This window comes from Mytilus californianus, unplaced genomic scaffold (genome assembly GCF_021869535.1).
Source record: "Mytilus californianus isolate M0D057914Y unplaced genomic scaffold, xbMytCali1.0.p SCAF_6, whole genome shotgun sequence".
NCBI lineage: Eukaryota > Metazoa > Mollusca > Bivalvia > Mytilida > Mytilidae > Mytilus > Mytilus californianus.
In genome coordinates, this window is record NW_026262712.1 from 105,647,601 (window position 1) to 105,671,751 (window position 24,151).

Sequence of the window (24,151 nt, forward strand, 5' to 3'; positions counted from 1 at the left end):
CAAACTTTGAAAAACATGCTGAATAAAATGATTGATAAAAATGGAGAAGATTGGGATTTGTATTTAGAAGAGGCCCTTTTTCATTACAGAACTTCGAAGCACCACTCTACCCAATACTCACCCTTCTATGTCATGTTCATGAGACAACCAGTCTTACCAAATGAATCTGAATTTAAAAACACACAATCTAATCACGATGAACAAGACATAGAAGGTGCAGTTAATCAGATGATTACAATTAAGGACAAAATAAGCAAAGATGTGGTAAAGAACGTAAAAAAGGCTCAACAAAAGCAAAAGGAAAGTTATGACGTAAGACACAAAGTTGAGAATAAACTGTACCTTGTAGGGGACAAAGTGTTATTAAAAAACTTTAGGAGAAAGGCAGGTATGGCTACCGTACAACAACTGAGATATAAAGGACCATACGAGGTTACCAAGTACAATGGTAAAGGTAACTATTCTATGTTCGATGACGAAAAGGGTGTTACGATTGGACCATACAATCAGAGAAATCTAAAAAAGTGGTACGATGAAGATATTAGTACATGTAGCGAAGGTGAGGAAATCGCGCACGAAAGAGACAACGAAAAGGACGACGACAATGAGAATTGCGATATTGACGTTGATTCTGATGCAAACGTTGATGACGATGATGAAAACGTTGTTGATGATGATGATGGGGATGATGATGATGATGACGACGACGACGATGAGGATGATGATAATGACGATAAGGATGATGTTGAGGATGATGATGATCATGTGGATGCACATGACGAAGATGAGGAAGAGAGTGTATTCAAAACTCAGGACACGTTTCAATTCCAAGAAGATGATGAAAGTCAAACAGATATAGAATTGAACGAAGTTGCGCAATTTTTGCTGGAGTCGCAACCTGGTCCATCTAGACCAAAAAGAAAAAGAAATGTTAGAAAGAACAGCATGTATGAATATTTCTGAAAATGATTTGACTTGTTTACTAGTGTTGAATCTGATATTAAATATGATATTTCCCTTGCATTTATTCAATATCTTTAATACAATGTGTTATTAAAGCAAAGTGGGCACACGTTTATTTTTCAGTAACACATTTTAGTTTTCATTTGATATACATAACTATGAAGTACATATTGTCCAACTTATTGTTTGTTACAGTGGAACTTTCCAACTAGTTGGTTTATACCGAGTGTAGTGAAAAGTTATTATGATTTGCTTTAATAAATTGACTAGCTGATTTGTTCCGGAACGATGTAACTAGTTGTTTTGTTCCGCCAGAACTATTCAACTAGCTACATTGTTCCGGAACATTTCAACTAGATACTTTTTTCCGGAACTTTTCAACTGCACTCGGAATAAAACAACTAGTTGGAAAGTTCCGTCGGAACGAAATAACTAGTTGAAAAGTTCCGCCGGAACAAAGTAACTGCCGGAACATAGTGACTGTTACAAAAGTACTGTAGTAATGATTCTTTTTTAATTAAAGAGAAAGAAAAGTCACCTTAGTTCAGCACAAGTTTGTTTGCAACATACTAATAATTTTGGATCTTGTAAATACATATGCTCAAAATATATTGACATGTGTTTTTGATTTGTGGTTACTTCTCATCAAGTTAAACAATATATAAAGTTTTGGAGAAGGAGTGTATCTACAACTGTATATATTTACCTGGATATCATATTTCTCCTCCATTATATAGACTTTCTGAATTACACAAGAATCCACTGATCAGTAAGTGGATGTTCGTTGTAGCTTTGATAGTCTTATTATATTTACTAATTTTGTATTCTCCAAAGATTGACAAGTGAATTTCAACTCCCTCAGGCAAAGTTGACCTTAGATAAATTTGGCTAATTTTTTAGGTACTTTTTGGTCGTATAGCTTTTCAACTGTTTCAGTTCTTACACATCATAGGCTTTCAAATATTTGGCTTTGAGCGTTCCGGATGAAGGTAAATCAAGAAAAACGATTCGGACGCATGAAATTAATAATGTGTTGTTTTCATTTTTTTAACCTGAATTTATTGTGTTCCTACAATCGTAATGAAATATACCATCAAATATTTTAACATCGCTTGATGTAAAACCTTTATCTACTAAGGCCGAAGTATTCAGATAATATTTTAATTCTTTGATATTGATAGCTAAGTTCCTTTGGGTCAGTTTTTCTCGGTTTTGCAGCTAAGACTTTTCTGGGTTTTTTTTACTACTTCATCATAGAATTTAACCAATCTTTTATATTATTGAAATTTTTTAAATGGGAAAAAATACCAAGAATGAAATTTATTTAAAATCATTAGTCGGAGCAAGTCATGAAAATTATTGAAAAAAAATAAAAAAAAAACAAACATGACAAAAACAATCCTCAAAACATTTCATACATGTAGAAGCTGAAGATTGAGCATCACGAACCACATTAATTGTAAGGGTGATCTTATGACCTTCAGAATTTCAGAAGTCCCCGCTCCTGCCATTTCGTCCGTCGTGTCGCAGTTTGCTCCATCTAGTCAATTTGGTCAAGTCATAAATTAAGAAAAGGGGAATGTGATTGTTGGGACAAGTGAAATAAAATCAGATGTTTTTGAAATGTTTCTAAATAAGAGAAATTCACAATGAGAAAATAAGTTGTATCCTTGATACGGCATCATTAAGTTTTCATCCAAAATTCACTGTAATTTTCTAGTTGTTAGTCAGATATTAAGCAGAAAATGTCGTATCCTTTATTTCAAGTGATAATTGCAAATAGCAAAGTAACCTAAGGCCAACATCTTTTAATTATCTGTATTACCAACTCGCCGACCGTATTTTCCCGAAAATTGAAATAAAATTTTTTTATAAATCATGGTTTCCGATATCTTTCTCTTTTGTATGTTTCTCGCGTGGTGGGCCGGTTACCAGTGGAATACATGTAAACCAGCATGGCTACTGATGCTGAAAATGAAATAAACTGGTACCTGTTGTGTTCACTTATCCCTAGACTAATAACCGTCGGAGTGGAGCTAAGATGGAATGTCGGACCAGTTTAAAATGGAAGGCCCAAGTGGTTTCTTTTTAAATTAAAATGTGTCATAGATGGGATGGGGAAACCACAAAGATTTTAAACGGCAAAACTAAATCGTACTGTTGGGGATTTATGCTCCGAATTAGCAGACGAATCGAAAACAACAATTTCTGTAGCAAAGTTTCATGCCGATGAGGCGGAAACGGCAACGAAACACCTCTGTTGGTACTTTTAGAGATCGAGTAAGAAATATATGAGTCTAACCTATTTATTTGTTGATTGACAAGTCACATGGCCTTCCATGTCTAATCTCCAACATGGAACAACACACGTTGAACGGCAATCTTTTATCGTCCCTTACTAAAAATTCAAGGCAATTTTGTATGAAACCACCTCTTATCAAACTTGCATGTTTCAAAGCGCCTAAAATTAGAATTACCGGGATATTGAAATATCAAGAGAAATTCATCATGTACTGGGTAAAATTTACAAGGAGCAGTTTTTATACATTGCATAAGTTTGCCGAGCCAGCCAGGATTTCACGTTAAAAGGCAAAATAATAAAGTTGAAAGATGGTAAATGTTGAACTTTCAACTTCATATTTCCTGCTTTCATACCGATCCGGCCCCAAGTCGATCGCGCCCAGATTGATACGTCCGAAGTCGTTACAGCCAAAGTCGATTCGGTCAATACCTAAAGTCGATACGGCCCCAATAGTCCAGCGGATATAAGATAATTGATCACTTTATGGTAAAATCATGAAACTTGGCATAGTAAAAGATAAAGGGGTAGAAACAAAATTCAAATATGGAGCCACGAAAAAAAAAATCCAATATGGCCGCCAAATTAGATACTGGGAGTACAGCATCATACATTTGATGAAGTCGACTAATATGCAAGAGTTCAGCAGATATCACAAATTTAAGATAATACATTTAAGATATGCCAATAACTATTTTTTTATCTTTATAAATACATAATTAATCAAAATGGCGTCCAAATTCAAAATGGCACCGTCAAAAATGTCAGAGTTTGGCGGTATTAATATATATATACACTATCAATGTGGTATAGAAAGTTAAAATTTATAAAACTGATCATGTGATGTAGACAAAGACCTATAATGTATAATCTATACCATTGGACATAGACTAGGTTTTCAAAAAGGCGGCAAAATTCAAAATGGCGCCGTAAAATGTCAAAATTTGGCCTTTTTTGTAATAATGTGATATAAAATGATACAAAATAATCAAATATCTATTTGAATATAAATGCAAACCAACATATAATTTTTTGTAAGGGGTGGCATAAACTATTAAAAAGAAATGACCGTTACATGGTATAAATTTACACAGTTATATAACATATAAGCGGGAGGTTTGGCTAGCCATAAAACCAGTTTCAACCCACCATTGTTTCTTAAAATGTCCTGTACCAAGCCAGGAATATGGCAGTTGTTATCAAATAGTCCGTTTCTATGTATGTTGGCGTGTGTTTCTGTTATTCCGTTGTTTTCCTCTTATAGTTGATGTGTTTCCCTCGGTTTTAGTTTGTAACCCAGATTTGTTTTCTCTCAATCGATTTATGACTTTTGAACAGCGGTATACTATTGTTGCCTTTATTTAAAGTAAATGTTTACTTGACTTCAGAAAATCTTTCAATTTACCAGCAATGAAAAATATGTATGAAAACCTACAGAGACAAGTATTTCTTTTTTTCAAAATGTGAGCAAAAAAAATGGCACTTCAAAAGTAACTATTTGGAACAACAACTTCCTAGAAAATATTCAAGTTATTGATAATTGAAAGAAGATCCATATGCAGGACATTCAAAATTTAGCACAGTCTCAATCAGTTTCTCACAGTCCGGTGAGCATCGAATAATAAATGCTTTGCATTTCAATGCTGCTTTCAAGCATTTACAAGCCCTTTGGCATCCTTTCGTGCATCCACAGTGGATGAGCTCTTGACATGACATTGCAGCTTCTGTAAGCCCTGACAAGAATGGTACCCATGTACCATCAAGTTTTTGCAAACCAAAAAAATCTGGTGATGGCATACCAGGATTTGCGACTAAACAATTACCCCAAAGAACACTACCTTGGTAAGCTACATGTTTCGAATGTTGAAGTAGTGGATCTCGTGTCGGAGGATTATTGTCAAATATTCTTGTCTTCTGTGTGAATAGATGTTTTCTTAATCCATTCACTATATTAGATAAACTAGATCGATCATACAGAATCACAACATAAAGTTCTATGACTTTTATGGCTTATAATATTGCCACTTCATTTGGATTTTCAATAATAGGCACACATGCATCTGACAGTTCCTCAAATACGGACTATGTGTCCCAAGCTGATTTCTTACCCTTCCCAGAAAAACCTGATACTGTGGCACAACCGGTGAAGGCATAGACTTTCGATTTCAATGATTTCAATGAAATGATCGGAAGTACTTTCCAGTGACAAAACCTATCCTCAACTGTTCAATCTGCAGTCTGTTGAAACAAGATACAGACAATACAGCATCTGTATCAACTGTTCTGATCAATATTCTGTTGTGACTTTTTCTGTGAAGCATCTAAGGGAAGCACAACATTCTGGTATCTGCATCCTCATGTGAACATGAGCTCAATGATGCATAGCTCTGTTCTGCAGTATTTCCAATGGCGTTGTTCTTGTCAGTTACTACGACCTCATTTTCAATGCCAGCTTTGATTATTTTATCAGCGAGAAAAATGAACGAACTCAAGTTTATTACTTCTAGACGCAAGAATTCTTGCCAGTTTCCTGGAACATTCGATTCGTCTTAAAATCGCCTTCTTATATCTTTACCACGTTTTCCACAAACACAATATCATTTTTTGTCCATCTTTTCCAATATTCAATATATACAGATCCACCAAAAAAAAAAACACTACAGATTGAGCATCTGTTAGGGACGACAAATAATCTAAACATTTTGACAGAATGTCAGCTTTTTTTCTATGACGGATTGTACCATTTTGACTTAGCGATGTTTCCATCTCTTAATTGACTAACAAAATACAGTCTTGAAAATAAAGAACAATTACTTTTCAAATACAGTGATCTATCGTAAAAGTTTTCATGCAGGAGGTGGTGTTTGGAAAAGTGGTAACTTTTTCCTCTTGATTTTATCGAAGACAGATGTTGTTCGATCAACAATGCCTTAGTCCCACATATAGACCTTACAAATATCAATACTGTCAATTTAGATTACAGGATTACATACCAGGATGTAGAATAAGGAGATTCTTTGACCTTTACAAACACCACTTTTCGAATTCTAGGATTACCTCATCCAATTTGTGTAATGTCGGTAAGGTTCTGACAATAAACGGTTAAGTGTACATGCTGTCACTTAATGTTCTCTATGTGTTTTTGTAACATGAGACGCCTACAGGAATGAATCTGCTGTACCGGGTGATGTAACCTGAGCATTTACTAAAACACTAGTCCATCAACTATCGTCAAACCAAGGGCTTTGAACGCAGACATTTCTATGTGTAAGCCGCCGAACATCATGACAAAGTTTCCTCACACATCCGAGACCAGTTCTAGTTTTACTACGTATACTGTGAACAATGGTTAGTCAAAAGCAACAACGAAATTAAGCTTTCTAACAACTCTACGAATAAGTTCTTCTTCTTCTTCTTCTTCTTCTTCTTCTTCTTCTTCTTCTTCTTCTTCTTCTTCTTCTTCTTCTTCTTCTTCTTCTTCTTCTTCTTTGGTGGTTTAATAAGTTGGTGTGGGTCCTTCATATATTAGAGTTCAATAAATGTCGTAGCATTGATTTAAACACAAATTTAGCTTCCTCGTGAAACAGAGGTAGGAGAGCAGGTTGGTGTTAGTTTGTTTTCCATCTGGCAACGATGAAGCATGATAGGCGAACCAGGAAATGTTTGTTCCAACTTCAGACTTTACACTTGAATTTTCGGCAACATCTTTGAAGTACTTGACTTCCACTTTTAATGCAACTGGGAATGACGACATAACAATTGAAAGCTCTGCTTCCACTAAAGAGATATCTTTTTCGCTGAATCTCATTTCAGCTGGCGGAAGATTCGCTTAACTCTCTGATAAAAAGGCTTCAGATTGGTTCAATGTTTGCAAAAAAGCTCCTTAAACATCCTATGAAATATGTTTGAATAAAGATATACAGGTACCATGAAATGAATCTTTTGATGATATTCTACTTGGATTGTGGTCAATGTTGTCTACGGCAAACAAAGCAAAAAAATTCTGCAGCAGATGGGTAGTGCACACAATACTTTCCTGGATATAACGACGACAAGCATCATTGGCCATCGAAGTGGAAGTTTCTAACACTCTTTCGTAGGAGTCCAAGTTTGAAGAAAGTGTCTAGTAGGTCACGTTTTCTAGTCTTACAGTGGATCATGCTTCCCAAATAAGCACAAACGAGGGGTTCATGGTCTTCAGTGTGACGGTTGGTTTGTTTTTTGTACAACTATACATCAGAAGCTGTGCTATTGGTAATTTTGACTGAGAATATGAACGATCCCGAATGTTCGGTCCAGAATGAATTATGCTGACCAAAGACAGCAATGAATGGGGTACAGACGTTTCTTATTGATTTTAATAGATGGCTTCATATTAGAAAATATTCATTAACATTATATCTAACACTATGCAAATTTCATGCTTTTACTACAAAGTTGTCAATAAAACAAATATTTACAAGTGATAAAATAATATATATTTGAAATGTAGTTCATAGATATTAATAAATTTTATGAATAAAGTGAAGGTGGGAGATAAAAAATTGTGCCTTTGACGAATTTTCAAATATAATTTTCTTTAAAGGAGACATTTATTGTGATACTGTTTTTAATATCTAAAATATTAATACTAACATTAATATCGAAATATATCATTTTATAATGTAAAATATTTATATTAAAATCATTGTATCACTTTTAATGGGTAGGGATGATTATGCAGTATACAGCCTTTATGTTGGTCACATTTTTATTAGAAATTATAAATTAAGAATTCATATATTACAGAAGTTAGTGCAATCATTGGTTAACATTACTCGGGATTTTTTTTGTTGACCTTAAGATGGATTTTACTTAAGTCAATATAATACTTTCATCATCTTTATAATCTTTTTCAACTGGTGTAATCATGGTCAAACACAAGCTGATCCCCAAACTAATTCACACAATTTTTCTTCTTTTCAAGTTATAATAATGAGGATGTGCCATGAGCGCATGATACACCCATTGCCCTTTCAGCTCGTGTTTATGCTTTAAATGAATTTATATGATCAACTAGAAATACTGAGAGCATTGCTCCAAATGACTATCCCCCTCCTAGAAAAACAACAAAAAAAACAAATACAAACAAAAGAACCTGAGAAATGCACATAGTTGTACGCATTGACACCAAACATGAATAATTTGGCACTAGTTTAACTAAGTGTATGGCCTTGATTTTTCACTTATATATATCTATTTTGTTCATAACACACCTTCGGGTGATGATCATCCATGAAAATGTTACCAAGGATATTCAATATATATCAAGGCATATAAATGAACTTAAAAGTCGTGGATCAGATATATTAGACCAAGTAATTCTTTGTCAAAAATTAACCGTTTTTGACGATGGTTTACGAATAAAATTCCATAACCACCCAAAGTGTGAAAAATGCGCAGTTTTCGACGATTTTTCAACGAAAAAAGATCCATAACTCCACAATGCCATATCAGAAATTTATAGAAAAAAAGGAGCCTATTATTTTAATACATATAAACAAGTCATAAAAACTACTCAAAGAGTTATTGTCCGAAAACTGGAAAATTCTCCTTTCATTTTTCATCGGCAGTCAAACTTTCTCCGACTTGCATCCGTTATGTCATCTATAACAGGACCTACTATTGTATGAATTGTTATTTTTTTCGCGTCCTGATAATGCATGACACCTTTGCCAAAGGATGTTAGACAACCAACAATATACCGGTAGTATAAATGTGTAAACCATTGAGTAAAAACATGTTTAAGTTGCTCATTAAAGTAGTGAATAAATGTTAGTTAAAAATAAAAGAATGAATGGTTAAAACCACTTTTATCTGGTTTCTTTTATTTTGTATGATGTACTCCTTATTTAATCGCTGTTGAAATTGAAGGCAACAGTAGTTTTCCAAGAGAGGTTAAACATACCAAAGAGATATTTAAACACATAAGTCGAAAATAAACTGACAATGCCTTGGAAGAAAACGAAATCCGAAAAATTGATGAACAACAGTACACAAAACACAATATAGAACACTAAAGACGGAGCAACACCAACCCCACCAAAAAGCGGATTATATCTCAGATGTTCCAAACGGGTAAGCAGTTCCTGCTAAACATGTGGCACAGTCTTATTCGGTAGGTCACATTCAAATTTTAACATTTAAGTGTTATTAATCCATCAAGAAGATACAAATCAATGGAAAAAAAACTTAGAGAATCGGGTGCTTTATCTTACAAAAATGTAAAGTTAACAATGAGAAAACTAAAATCAAAGACCCTAATTTAAGCTGTAAGTCAAGTAAGAACCATACATAACTTCTCGTTTCTCGTTTTTTATATAGATTCGACCTTTTCTTGTTTGAATTGTTTCACACTATTCATTTTGGGGCCCTTTATAGCTTTCTGTTCGGTGTGAGTCAAGGCTCTGTGTTGAAGGCCGTACTTTGACCTATAATTGTTTACTTCTTACACATTGTGACTTGGATGGAGAGTTGTCTCGTTTGCACTCATACCACATCTTCTTATTTATATGTAGTATCCTTTGTTTCAAGTGTAATTGGCTATATGCAGAAAACGAAATTTTATAATATTGTACTATTTAATAACAAAACATGCTCCGCACAGAGAGGGTATTGCTATAGCGAAAGCAAATATTTATGTATTTTCATTTAATGTCAAACGTTTTACTTTGTACAAACGACACAAAGAACATCTGTTTCATTTGTATACGGAGGACATCTTAAACTGCCACATTTGGTTCGGGTAGGATAAAACACAGCGCCATCTTCATTTCCATTCTTATTGTCCACCGGTTCTGCATTGATGTCAACACAGGCAAAGTCCCTTCTAAAATGAGTATTATGATCGCTCATCAGATAACCATTATATTCTGAGTTCCATCCTTTATAGCAAGACTTTCGACCTGCAAAATTTAAAGTTACTGATAAATGAAAATCGATCTTTTTGAGTTAATAAAAATACATTTGATAGATTTGACGTCTGTATTAGACATTTCGTTACCGCACAAAATACATTGAGTAACGTACAGATAAATTAAGACACACGTATGCATTTACATGTATAGTCTTTCAAAAATTCATAAACGTAACAGATTATGTACAATCATTATAACAATAATTACGCTTGAGCAAAATGTTAAATTAATGAAAATCGAAATGTTCTACTTACCTGGTATCATCAGGACCGTTGATCTGTGTTTTTGATAACAGACAGAACATGGTACTTCCTTGTCGGCCATACTTTCTGACCATCCTGATGGCTTCATTGACGAACTAAGTTGGTATTCAGATCCATAGACCTGGTTATTGCCATATGATTGATGCTGTCCATTCTCTGGATCATTAGGGAGACATAAATAGTTCACACCACCTCCTCTGTATCCATATTGAGTTCCACCGACTTGCCCTATAGCAAATTGTATTACAATGAAGTTAGAAAAATGTATACAAACAATTTAAGGTGATAGAAGCTAATATTTACTTGATCATAAAAACAAAGGCACATTACATATTGATGTAAGGTTAATTTTTGTTGTATCATTGTGTTCTTTTTTTTTCGTCCGTCTCATTGAATTATATAACAAACCTCACTTCATTCGTAAAAACAGTATTTGTATTTGTATTTGTATTGGAAATTTGTTGAATTATGTGAAGACATTTAAGACATTTTGTGAATAGACGCGTATTATATTTGCCGTACACTTAATGTATATTACAATGTAATTAAAAATAATAATGTCAATAAAAAGTGAGAAACTACATCAAAAGGGCACAAAATAATATAAGGTGAAAAAAACAGACAACATCTTAACCATAGACCCATGACAAAAGGACAAAATACAGAAAACTTAATCGAACCCGAAAAAAATAGGATGAACTCAAATGATCCTGAAGAATAAGTATTCCCAACTCTACAAGTGGTACCTTTCGTCTAACAATTGTATCAAAGATGACCAAATTATATACAAGTAGTTCAAAGATATAAATTGTTTTCTTTTACCTGTATATACTATTTCAGCACCTTTTGGACAACTTTTCTTTCCCCAGCGTACATATGTTACTCCTTTAAATAATACAACAAATAGGCACAATAAATAATTAAGTAAAAAGTAGCAGGTAATGTTTTGTTTACTTTAAAGGCAAAATAAAATCCAATACAATATTTACATAAGGGTAACTGAAAAATTTTCAATGTCATAATAGCTCTCATTATGAGTTCGAAGTGCTACTATTTATTCAATGTTTAATATGTATTGATAAAATTTTGTCATGTTTGCTTCATCATTTTTTTTAAGAACATTGGTTGTCAATCCCGGTTTTCCTTTTTTATTTGATCATTGTCGGGCATACTATTTAAAGCAATAAGAAAACATAACCATATCCAATGTTGTACATAATGTAAAAACCTGAATTTGATGTTTTGATCGGTGGCGGACATTCTTCTTTCCTTGAAGTATGTAGGTAATGTTCCATCATATCTATCAGTGACTGGTCTGATGCTGATAGAACATAGTTCTTACATTCATGGTTTTCGGCATTCATTATGACAGTTGCTAGAACAATTGCCATATACGTCGAGTGTATTTTCATTCTGCAAATGAAATAAAATACAAATGATATATAAACTTATCATAGATTACAGGATACAAATTTTGTATGCCAGACGCGTGTTTCGTCTACAAAAGACTCAGTGATGATCAAGATCAGTGAACTCGAATATGAAGGCCAAATAAAGCACGAATATGAAGAGCATTGAGGATCTAAAATTCCGAAAGGTTTTGCCATTTACACCTGAGGTAATCTATGCCTTGGGTAGAAAATCCTAAGCATTTCGAAAAAATTGAATGTTTTGTTAACATTGAATTTATGATTATGACCATATCAATGATAATTCATGTCAACACAGAAGTGCTGACTACTGGGCTTGAGATGTATGTAATAGTCTTCTAACTGAACCTTTTGAATATCAAACAATTTGCTTGCAAAATTAGATAATGTTGAATTTAGGTCAACTGAAATTAATGAAGTCATTGATAGTTTAAAACGCTTTTATGTTTTATTCGCGGATCAAATCATCTAGTCTTAACGGCATTGGAAAATAGCGGTACACGGTAGTAGCTGAGACTGATGAAGGTTGCCAATCTGTCCTAAAAACATAACTGTAATGTAATTATTTTTCTAAGCTAAAATGTAATGAAAAAAAGTAAACCATACCTTTACTTCCGTGCTAAACCTAGGACTTTTACACAGTTAAAAATATAAGTCCAAGGTAAAACTGAAATATTTTGTATCTACATCAGTATTATAAATTACTTTTATATATTTGTTATCTTAAGGTAAATCATAACGAGTGATTTGCGTGACATGGTATTGACTTTTTGTACAAATGTAATGCATACATGTATAAAAATTTCAAACATTTCTTGGAAAAACATATAACAGCTTTTGACTATATTTCATTACTATGAACACAGGGCATAACCGCTGTTCAGTTCAATCCGGAGATTTGCGATCTGGCCTAGTGGTCATAAACATTTCTAGCACGATTTTCCTACTCACACTCACAAATAAACCAATCAAAATGCTGAATTTGTTTTTTCGAGCACAAATTTTGTATTTAGAGTACTGAGTAAATTTTTTTCACCGAGATCCCTGGAGAGACAAATACAAAACAACAACAAGCTGAGGAGAGTTATATATAATGTTGAAAATATAACTTAAATATGTATACATTATATATGTAGGACTCGGAGGTGCGATGGGTACGCTGAAGTGCGATGGTCACGCTGAAGTGCGATGGTCCACGCCGATGTGCGATGGTCCTTTCGCTGAAGTGCGATGGTTTGGTAATATATAAATGCCGCTTGAATATTGTGACGTTTTCAAATACAATGTTACTTTTAAAAATACAACATGGATTCTCAGGCAAAGAAAGAAAGGAATGAAAAAAAAAATGTAACGAACGATTCAAGTCCCGAACAGTTTTGAGCAGTACAGGTCGAGGTTACAAGATATGTTAAGCCATTTCAGGCAGCAAATCATGGGGAGTAAAGCAGCTGAAAGATGAACTTGGTCAGCAAATATGCTAATCAGTGTTCGGAAGTATGCCGCAAACTTTTTGCACAATAGATATAATATATTGATTTAGATATAAATTTTGACTTCTCTTCAAGTATGCGTCACATGATTTTGTGTGGATAATTTAATGATAAAATTAATTATTAGCAATGTTTTTGCTACATCAAGTTAATAAAATGTTGTTTTATTCCCGAGATAAATCCTGCTTTGTAAGAACACCGGCAGTCTAGCATAATGTTATTGTGGTTACAGTGTTAATCTTCTACAACAAGTTTGGCCGAAGTAAACCTGACTGGTCCCTACGTGTACTTCCAAATTTCTCCTCCTCAGCGGAGAAGCAGCTAATTTTAAAGTTTTTGGTGGAATACGTGACACGTCTCGCTATAAGTCAAGCATAAATATAATTTGCTATTTTTACTTCTTGGACACTGTTCCGACATCAGATAAATGGATGAATGATTGTTGCAGACCATCGCACTTCAGCATAACCACCATCGCACTTCAGCGTAGCTATCAACAAGTTAACGTCATAATGTCACCATCGCACTTCAGCGTGTTGACCAACGCACTTCAGCGTGGACCATCGCACTTCAGCGTGACCATCGCGGTTCGGAGTACCATCGCGGTTCCGAGCCCTACATATATACATAAATACATTGTATATATATTAAGTCATCAATATAAATGGAGAAGTTCTAATTTTAACTCGAGCTGTAATAAAATTGAGAATGGAAATGGGGAATATGTCAAAGAGACAACAACCCGACCAAAGAGCAGATAACAGCCGAAGGCCCCCAAAGGGTCTTCAACGCAGCGAGAAAATCTCGCACCCGGATGTGTTTTGAAAACGCAAAAGATGCTTTAAATATGTATACAAATAACATCAAATAGCAGCTAGTATACGTAGTGCAAGCGTATTGTCCTCTAGAATATATCCCATATGCATTCATTTACGGCAATTCGTCTTTGAATTAAAGTATATTGACTCTGTATTTATCAACATCGCTTCGACAAGCCGCAAGGTCTTGAATTAACTGTATGGCTGTTATATACTCCGTGTATACCTCTTTTTTTTCAAAATGTAATAATAACAGTATAAGAATGATAGAAATGCTGCAGTTTATTTCTAAAAGTAGCCGTCCGAAATTACCATCTTAACTTTTCATACATGCATACGTACTTGTTAATGTGTTGTTCAACTAGAACTTTGACCTTCGTTGAAGATTTTGACACAGTTGCATACACACTTGTCTATGGTTGAAGACCGTATGTTGATCGCTAGATGACCCTATTTTACTCCGTATGTGTCTTTGAGAAGTATCTCATCAAGGTATATCCCACATCTCATTTTATTCATACTTATCCTTTTACCTTACTTACTTAGATTTAATATATATTTTGAGACAAATTCCTATAGTCTCAAAAGATGCCTATTGTTTTCCTCGTTATAAGGTAAATGCTAATAAAATTCAAATACTTCAAACACTGATCTAGATAGGGTAACATTTGTCTGTTAAGGTTAAATCTCGACTTTTTAATAAATTAAGACATAAAATAGGCAACCACAATATATACGTAGTTATTGACGATACAAGTTCGAACTTTCAGCAAGTAACAATCAATCAATCGCCTCGTCCACTTGTTCTTTTATACGTATCAGGCATATGACAGGTCCCTGTATGGCTTTCAATAATAATAAATGCGCGTACTGTATAGAAAGGTACAAAAGGCCCCGGATAATAAGATTTGAAACATAAATTAAAGAAAACATACGACATGATTTAAGCTTAAACCATTAAAAACAAATAATGACAGAGAGTAACCACCCACAACCACTAGACTATTGTCTCAAGAATTGGTACGAACACATACAAATTTGGTGGGGTTGAACATGTTAGCTAGCTCTCGATCCTCCCCTACTGGAACAAAGTGTAACATATAACTATGAGACAGCTTATCTCGCCTCTTGGGATTCTGAAGGATTTTGTGTTGATTCTGTTTTTGTTATTTGTTTTGTGGATTGATCCTTGATCCTAAAACTTTATTTTCGATAGAACATTTTACATTTGGTCATGCATAAGGGTTACAAAATTAACATGTTTCAATGGTTTTAAGATTTAAACGGGAATATTTGTTATACATAAGAAACTTATCAATTTGGAAATGTATGAAGCCTTTTTAGTGAGTATGACTCAACACCGGATCCTAACAAAAGAAACATCGATCTAAGCCTACACTTCATATTATGCCTTTATTTTTTGTTTTACCCAAATTTTATTTCATGAAGGTAAAATCGTTTAGATAAAAACAGATAAATACACATCTAAAATCAGATTCCTGGCACCAAACGAATATTCATTTACTGATTCATTAACCCATATTTTTACGTTTCGAAAAAGTATCACAATGTAAACCAAAATAAAATGCATAGACATTCATTATAATATATAATAATTTGATTGTTAAAAAACGAAAATGCAGCTACAACTTTCGAGAAATAAATACTGTAAGATTACCAAGCACCAAGTTACTTAGTCTTTAGTTTTCTATGCTGTGTTTTTTATACTGATGTTTGTCTTTTGATCTTATCGTATTTTGCCTTGCGTTATCAGTTAATTTTCGACTTATGAGTTCGAATGTCCATTTTGTATATTTTGCCTGTTTTCTCGCTTTACAGTCATGAATCAAACAGGGATGTCAAATTCATGTACATTTTCTTTCAAAACAGGGAAAATCGAATAACAGTCATGATTTCTTGCAGAAAGCTATCGATTGGAAAAGGATCAAGATTAAATCAATATAGTGTAAATAAAATTGAGAATGGAAATGGGGAATATGCCAAAGAGACAACAACCCGACCAAAGAGCAGACAACAGCCGAAGGCCACCAATGGGTCTGCAACGCAGCGAGAATATCCCGCACCCGGAGGCGGTCCTCAGCTGGCCCCAAAACAAAATTATGCACTGGTCCAGCGAAAATGGACGCCAGACCAAACTCCAAAACATACAAAGGAACTAAAATCAAAAAACCATACAAGACTAAAAAAGACCAGAGGCTCCTCACTCGGGACAGGCGCAAAAATGCGGCGGGATTAAACATGTTTTGTGAGATCTCAATCAACCCCTATATTTCTAGCCAATGTAGAATAAACAAACACACAGTATAATCACAGTGAAACTAATTTTAAAAGAAGTCCGAGTCCGATGTCAGAATAGGTAACAGAAGAAACTAAGCAAGATGACAATGATACATAAATTAACAAAGGACTACTAGTAGTTACTGACATGCCAGCTCCAGACCTCAATTAAACTGATTGAAAGATTATGTTTTCATCATATAAAAATCAGGTATAATCCATCCCGTTAGGTGTTTAGTATCATACCATCATAAAATATATGAGAAGAACATAACCCGTACCATGCCAACAACTGGTTTGAGAATAAATGTGTTTATTTCCGATGCAAAGACCCTATGAGTGAATCAATATTAATACCAAAATATACAATCCTTAATGACCTGACAACAGTATCGTAACTATATCCTTTCCGAATAAGTCTGTTTAAAGGTTTGGTTAGCTTTTGAGGTGAATGCCGACATTTTTGTGCTTTCTAAAGAATATTACCATAAAATATTGGATATAAAATACCTGAACGTATAAGATTTATATATTTATATTTACGAATGATAAAATTTGGTAAATGTTTTGACTAGTTTGTGATATCGAAAACCCTGGTGTAATAATTTTTCAGTAATACAGAGATTTCTTTCGTTGAAATCAAATACGTTGTTACATACACGAGCGAATTGAACAAGTTGAGATATATAAACACCATAAGATGGTGACAAGGAAACGTCACCATCTAAAAATGGATAATTAACAATAGGAAAGGAAAAATTATCTCTTATATCATACATTTTGGTATAAAGGGTCCATTAAAGATATAGATATCAAGATCCAGGAAGGGGCAGTGTTCATAGTTAGTATTAGCTTATTTAAAGTCAGTTCGGCAGGATACATCTCTTTAGTGTACATACTGAAGTCGTCGTTATTGAGAGCCAATATATCATCTAAATATCTAAAAGTGTTATTAAATTTTTGAATCAGATGTTGTTTCGATTGGTCTTTGCTGATTTTAGTCATAAATTGTAACTCATAACAATACAGAAACAGGTCCGCAATTAAGTGGTGCACAGTTAGTTCCCATTGGAATTCCAATAACTGGACGATATACGGAATCTCCATAGCGAACAAAAATGTTATATAGTAAAAAATCAATGGCAGTTATAGTATCAAAGCAGGTCCAATTGACATAGTTCTTTTGTTTGTTGTTACTAAAAATCACCTAAAAGAGTTCGAACATATATATTCGCATTCCGACTTTTTAAATGCCAAATTATATCCTTAACAAAATATATCATTTCACAAGTGATATTCATCTTCTACATCATTTTCAAGGACATAATTTTCAGGAAGTTTTTGCACTGCACATGCAATGCTATTTTTCTAGGTTGTATGTAAAATTAAATGATGGAAGACTCAGAAACAGCTCCCAATAATTTAAGTATATTTAGAATTCCAAAGATTGAAACAGGAGCGTACCTGATCATGGTTAATCATGAAAGGTCCAACTCGTTTGGGTGTAATAATTGTATGCATGGAGGTGGGGTTTTAACTATTTATTTCTTCTTAATTACAGAGATAACGGGCATCATTTCCCAGAGAACGACATAATTACTCAGAGAACGGACACAAACAATCGTTTGCCAATTATCAGATTTTTGGTGCTGAACATGGAATATATTCATTGGTCAAGACAGACGGATGGTGTGCTAGTCTAGAACATAAACAATATTATGTTCTGTGTGCCTTAGATAACGGAAGACTTCTCGGTTGGTGATTCCGAGTAGTTAAATCGTTAATTACATAATCACATAGGATTCATAAAAAGTAATGCTAACCAACCATTGATTATCGAAGTAAATCTTAGTCATACACATGTAATTTGATATGAATTTATTATATAATAATTATGAATAGTTTTGAAATTGAATACTATACGCCTAGTATACAACTAGTATCAAAAATTCGTCTGAGATTAAGTAATAGTTTATAAAGTCAGCATTTGTTATACTTCTTTGTCTTATATGTTAATAAATTTCCTGCATCTTTTGTTCCTTAATGCACACCAGTTTTAGTATAACCAACATCTTTTATTGTAATGTCGTAAACAGAACTTAAGCATTGAACCCTATATGTTTATATCTCATTATGTTATGTATTGCTATACAGTTATTAACGCTTACGGTTTTACGTCGATACTCATATATTTTGGCATTGCCCACGGTCATGTTTGTCAAGACTGTTTATGACGTCTTTACACTAAACCCAGTGTATGTGTACTGATTAATATTTTTTTTTATTAGTTGTTATTAGATTGGAACTAGTTTTCAGTAACTGCGTGTACTCTCAGATCGGTACTTTGTGTCTTTCGTGTTTTTATGAGTCGTTTTTATGCTTTGGATCAATCTAATGAGCAAAACAAATTGTAGCTCATTGGTATAGTTTGTATTGTTAGGGGAGGGTTGGAAGTCCTCAAACATGTTTAATCCTGTAATATTATGCATATGTCTGTCCAGAATCGTGGGTTGTGGTTCATTGTTGCATACAATGTGTAATATTTTATTTTCGTTTGTTGTTTCGACATAATCAGGCGGTTAGTTTTCTCCACAGGCACTTGTCTCAGAAAAAAATATTCCTATATACTTTTATATAACACAATGTACTTAACTAGCATTTTTGAAAAATGTCACCCGGTCGCGAAATTCCGTAATAATTTTCGGTTGTCAACCCCACTAAAACTTAAACTTATAATGTCGCAAATCTAAATTGATTTATCTACACAATGGTGTATAACACGCCTACCTTTGTTGTCGGAATTATTCGTAGCAGTCCTGCCCAAGTATGTTATTTCAAATTCATTTTGATTAGGACTACATATAGGATTCCCATCGAAGGTCGATATGGTCCTTATGATAGACAGTGTTTTTTTTTTCATAAACGAAAAAGATTAGTCTAAGACTAATCTTTTTAATTTATTATTGGAAGTGAAATTTTATTTTTAATTTGGTTTATCTCATTGTTATAACTGATGGTTTTATGCATATCAAAGGACGAAAAAAGTGCTATGAATACTGATATGTATTGTGTGCAGTAACGTATGAACAATGGAAAAACAATATTGTGTAGGCTTTATTTCTATTAATGATAAAGAAAGTTAATAATCAAAATATCAAAGGACATATATGTGACTCGTGAAATTTACTTTCAACGTCACGTCAAATTCCTTATGGAGACATGCAAGTTTATTTCTATGTTAAATGTATAGTGTTGATGATTTTTAGTATCAAATATGAAATATGATTATAAGTGTTTTTCTAAAACATTCGAATTAATCATATCCAACAATTCTTAGTCTGGCTATTCTGCATATTTTTTTTTTTACATCTGTCTGAAAAACGTTTAAATTTAAGTAATGCCCTTTTTTTCGTATTCTTTTCATTATAAAAATAAGAAAATGAGGTATGATTGCCAATGAGACAACTCTCCACAAAGAAATTCACGACTATATGTCATCGTGCAGCCTTCAACAATGAGCAAAGGCCATACCACATAGTCACCTATGAAAGGCCCGAGAAAAATAACGGCCTGATTGATGTACAAAAAAATAAACGAAAAACAAATTTGATATACAACAACAAACGACAACCGCTAAATTACACGCTCCTGACTTGGGACAGGCACGTACAGAATGTGGCGGGGTTAAACTAGTTTGAAGGCGCCAACATTCCTCTAACCTGGGACACAGTGGTGTAACAGTACAACGTAAGAACAAACTATAAAAATCAGTTGAAAAGGGCTACTTGCAGTTACTGACAGAAATATAGTTCGAAGCCAATAGTTTATTGTACATCTTATTTTGTATTAACATTTATTAAATACCAATAATGCCATAATACTATATTAATCCTAATGTTTTTCCTTACTGTTTGTATCTTCCATTTTATTCAACAATTTTGAATTAAATATTTAAGTGACTTTTGGCGCATGCATTGATAGCCAGTCAACTATTTTTACTATATTTGTATACGTAAATCAGTTGAACGGCAATATATGAATCTTATACAATTACAAACGATTATTTCGTTATTCGATCTCTACTTAGATCAGCTTTCAGAATTGAAAAGGCCATGGACACTATAATTTTTTTAAAGATTTTTCCAAAATGTATCAAATTGAAATAACATTTGTTCAATTATATATTACTTTAAATAATTGTTTGAATTCTACGTGTATCTTCGTGAAAAACTTTCACAATAGTTTCTTAAGCAATTGTATAGATCTGGTGATATCAGATGTAAAAAGTAAAATAACAAAAATACCGAACTCCAAGGGAAATTTAAAACGAAAAGTCCTTTATAAATTGACAAAGTCATATGCTCACACACATCTAACGAATGGAAAACATCTGTCATATTCCTGACTTGGTACAGGCATTTCCGTATGTGGAAAATGAAGTATAGCGCGCTTAACCTCTCACTTGTATGATAGTCGCATAGAATTCCATTATATTGACAACAATGTGTAAGCAAAAAAAACCAGACATATTAGGTAAAAACTTCAAAAGTTGGGGTACAGCAGTCATCAGTCATTAATCACTATAAAAACAAATAACTGTTTTAACAAAGAAACACAAAATGGCATATAGACAAAGTACATAAGCAAACATTAAAAGAGAAGAACTCAAAAGTGACCATCGCACAATGCCGGGATGTATAAGTACCGATCCACATCATAGGTATATAATAAAAAATGGATAAACAGTAAAGGTTAAAAATATACAAGGACAAAAAGGGGGAACTTAAACACGTAACTAAGATGATAAACATTGTCAGTACCTATAAAAAAAATGAAAACAACACGTTATATAAATTTCATACCTCCGAAGCATTTTTCTGGATATCACCTTCATCAGGAACGCTCAAAGCCAAATATTTGAAAGCCAAGGATCTATACTAGGATCTAGAATCTATACTTCAAGACCATCATGTATTAATTGTGAAGTTGATACTGAATATTCATCATCAAGGTTTTGGTATCTTCCAATGAACTATTTTAGAAACAGGCGCGATCTTCTTCGACATAATCTTTGCTCATCAACTTTCTGCTCAGACACTGGTGACCTTGAATAAAGTCTGACTAGCAGCTGCAAGCTCTTGAATACCGAATGAGTTGGGAAATACTTCTCATATTGTTATTTCTAATCGATTGGCCATTATCTGTCAAAACAGTATAAGGAGAGGAGTTGTACTTTGTCTTTTAGTTTTATGCACTGAACACGTTGCTTAATGTAGGTGCAACCTTCTTTAACAACTATCAGAAGTTTAGACAAAATTTGTTGGGTTTTTTTGGGGTTTTTTTTTGGCATAACAGAGAAACGTTTATCTTGTAGTTTCTTCTCTGGAAACATGTAGGTCATTCCCAAACATTCAATCTTGAAAAGTTCAACTGCATGCACCATTAAAACAGCCAAACAAAACCTATTTGCACAATGTTTAGGTTCTGGTATAAAAACTCGAGTGTTGAGTATTTCAATGATAAACAAAAACAAGCGACAATTACTATCCTCTACGCGGGCTTTCCAATACTGAAACTTCTTTCGTTGTTTAGTGATTAATTGGTGAATGTTTAACGGTTGGCACAAACATCACATGAGACAGACGACAAAGTCAATTTATATTTTCAGACTGTTCTTAGATCGGGAAAACATTTTGGCAGTTTCTTTTACTATCATGTTGTGGTTTATTGGATTCTGAGTGACTACAAACGGAATTTATGCATTGTCACTGGTATCCTGCCTTTTTGTGGTCTTCTTATTCCAGTTATCGGAATGCATTATCCTTTTAAAAGCGAGGATTTGTAAGATTTGATAGGTATTTTTGTCCGACAAGGATAGTTTTTAATTCATCACGTCTCATCTGTAGATGATAATTATCTACAAAAATTATGCATATTCTTCATGTCATTTTGAAAGGAATAGTTCGTTCAGTGTGAGAGGGTTGACATGATATAAAGTATCTGTGTCTTCACTACACATATACTTTAGCCTGCGTACCTTTTATTACTCTATCTTTACAGTAATGAAAATATACCTAAATGATATAGTAGTGATATAGTACTGCAAAACTATTGTACTGACTATTTTAAGTATCAAAATGTTATAGGATCTGATTAGCGCCGCACATCTGAGGTACCAGTTGTGTACCTCCTGACTGTAATACTAATATATCAAATACCTAAAATGTACACATAAAAAGTATAAAACTGTTTCTTTCAACTTGAAGTATAGATCCCGTATTGTGAAATAATGGTACTGAAAAGGCACTTCATTGTTTAGGTACGTTTTCTGTACATCAATTTTTTAGTACTTCACATGTTCATATGCTAAAATAACTTTGTAAACAAGTCAATTGTTATTTATGCATTTATAAGTAAAAGAACCATTATAGTTCTGTGTTCTTTATTGGAAGAGGGTAACTCAGTTAGCAATAAAACTGTTCTCCAATAAGGCCCTCGTGAAATACATTGAAAAATAACAAAGAAACTAAAATCAAATTAATCAAACAAAAACAGGCATACAAGAAAAAATCAAATGAGAAATTGTAATGAATATACATTTTTTTCAACAAGTAAATATAAGGGATTCCTACAGTATTGACATTAAAAGTTCAAGTGTGTGACAAATATGCATATATCTTATTACACAACTTCTTATTGTTCAATCCAATATTTTTTTTAAATCTTTTTTGAATAATTTGTACACGAGGTTCACTTTTTCTTGAATATTTATAAATAATTCCATAAAGGAGACCTAAAAACATAAAAAAAAATTTAACAGCTCTGTTTTGATTTTTGGAGAAATATTGTATAAAATGCATTCTTTAAACAGTATGTTATTGTCTGGAGTTTCGTTTAATGTTTCAGTTAAATAGAAAATCTATAACAAGTATTGCTACTCTATTTTTTGTAATTTAACACAACTAATGTGATTACTAGATCTATACCTCTGTCTGTGAACTGATAGTCGCCGAGGGTATCACCAGCTCAGTAGCCAGTGCTTCGGTACTGGCATGAAAATACGGATTATATGTTATCAAAATTTGCTGTTACACAAAATTTTAGAAATTATTTTACATTAAGGAATATACCTCCCTCATGCAAAGCTCTGATTCATTGCCCGACTTTGGCTATGCATGTACTTTTTTCGTCCTTTTTGATTCTTAATTGGTTTATTAAACTTTGGATTTGTCTTAATATTTCGGCCTCGTGCATCACTAAAAAGACATTTATTGTCGATATGCGCATCTGGTGCAGAAAAATTGGTACGTTATTGTTATTACTCCAAACAATTCAACAATTCAACAGTAATCATTCAATAAGAGAATTTAACCATTATAAAATGATTTTCTTAAATAAATATTTTGAAATTTTCAAATCTTTAAACATAAATTTTTAATCTTTAAAATTTTATTGACTGGTTATTGTATTATAATTCATGTTTATTTATGTAGGTTTATCTCATGTTACACCTATGTGTGGCTGAGCGTTGGTTTATAATAACATCTTAAAATCTTGAGATAAATAGAATAAATCCGGATACTCTTGACATTGACAATAACCGTTATTACGTATATATGTACACGTGTACTATA

At 33.3% G+C, this 24,151-nt stretch overlaps 1 protein-coding gene across 1 annotated transcript; it reads right to left on the reverse strand.

Annotated features, from left to right (window-relative positions):
- Window positions 1–9,937: 9,937 nt before the first annotated feature.
- Window positions 9,938–12,586, reverse strand: LOC127704550 (short-chain collagen C4-like). Its single transcript, XM_052208638.1, has 5 exons — window positions 12,518–12,586; window positions 11,710–11,894; window positions 11,304–11,366; window positions 10,473–10,709; window positions 9,938–10,206 (listed from the first exon to the last, which is right to left on the reverse strand). The coding sequence occupies exons 2-5, from the start codon at window positions 11,891–11,893 to the stop codon at window positions 9,968–9,970; spliced, it is 723 nt and encodes a 240-aa protein (XP_052064598.1). The 5' UTR covers window position 11,894; window positions 12,518–12,586; the 3' UTR covers window positions 9,938–9,967.
- Window positions 12,587–24,151: the final 11,565 nt, after the last annotated feature.

Excerpts from the sequence above, each read along its gene's own strand:
- LOC127704550 (XM_052208638.1), bottom strand. The coding sequence starts at position 11,893 with ATGAAAATACACTCGACGTATATGGCAATTGTTCTAGCAACTGTCATA. Across the intron at positions 11,367-11,709 it reads GATCAAAACATCAAATTCAG|GAGTAACATATGTACGCTGG; the intron begins GTTTTTACATTA and ends TATTATTTAAAG. Across the intron at positions 10,710-11,303 it reads TGCTGAAATAGTATATACAG|GGCAAGTCGGTGGAACTCAA; the intron begins GTAAAAGAAAAC and ends AATTTGCTATAG.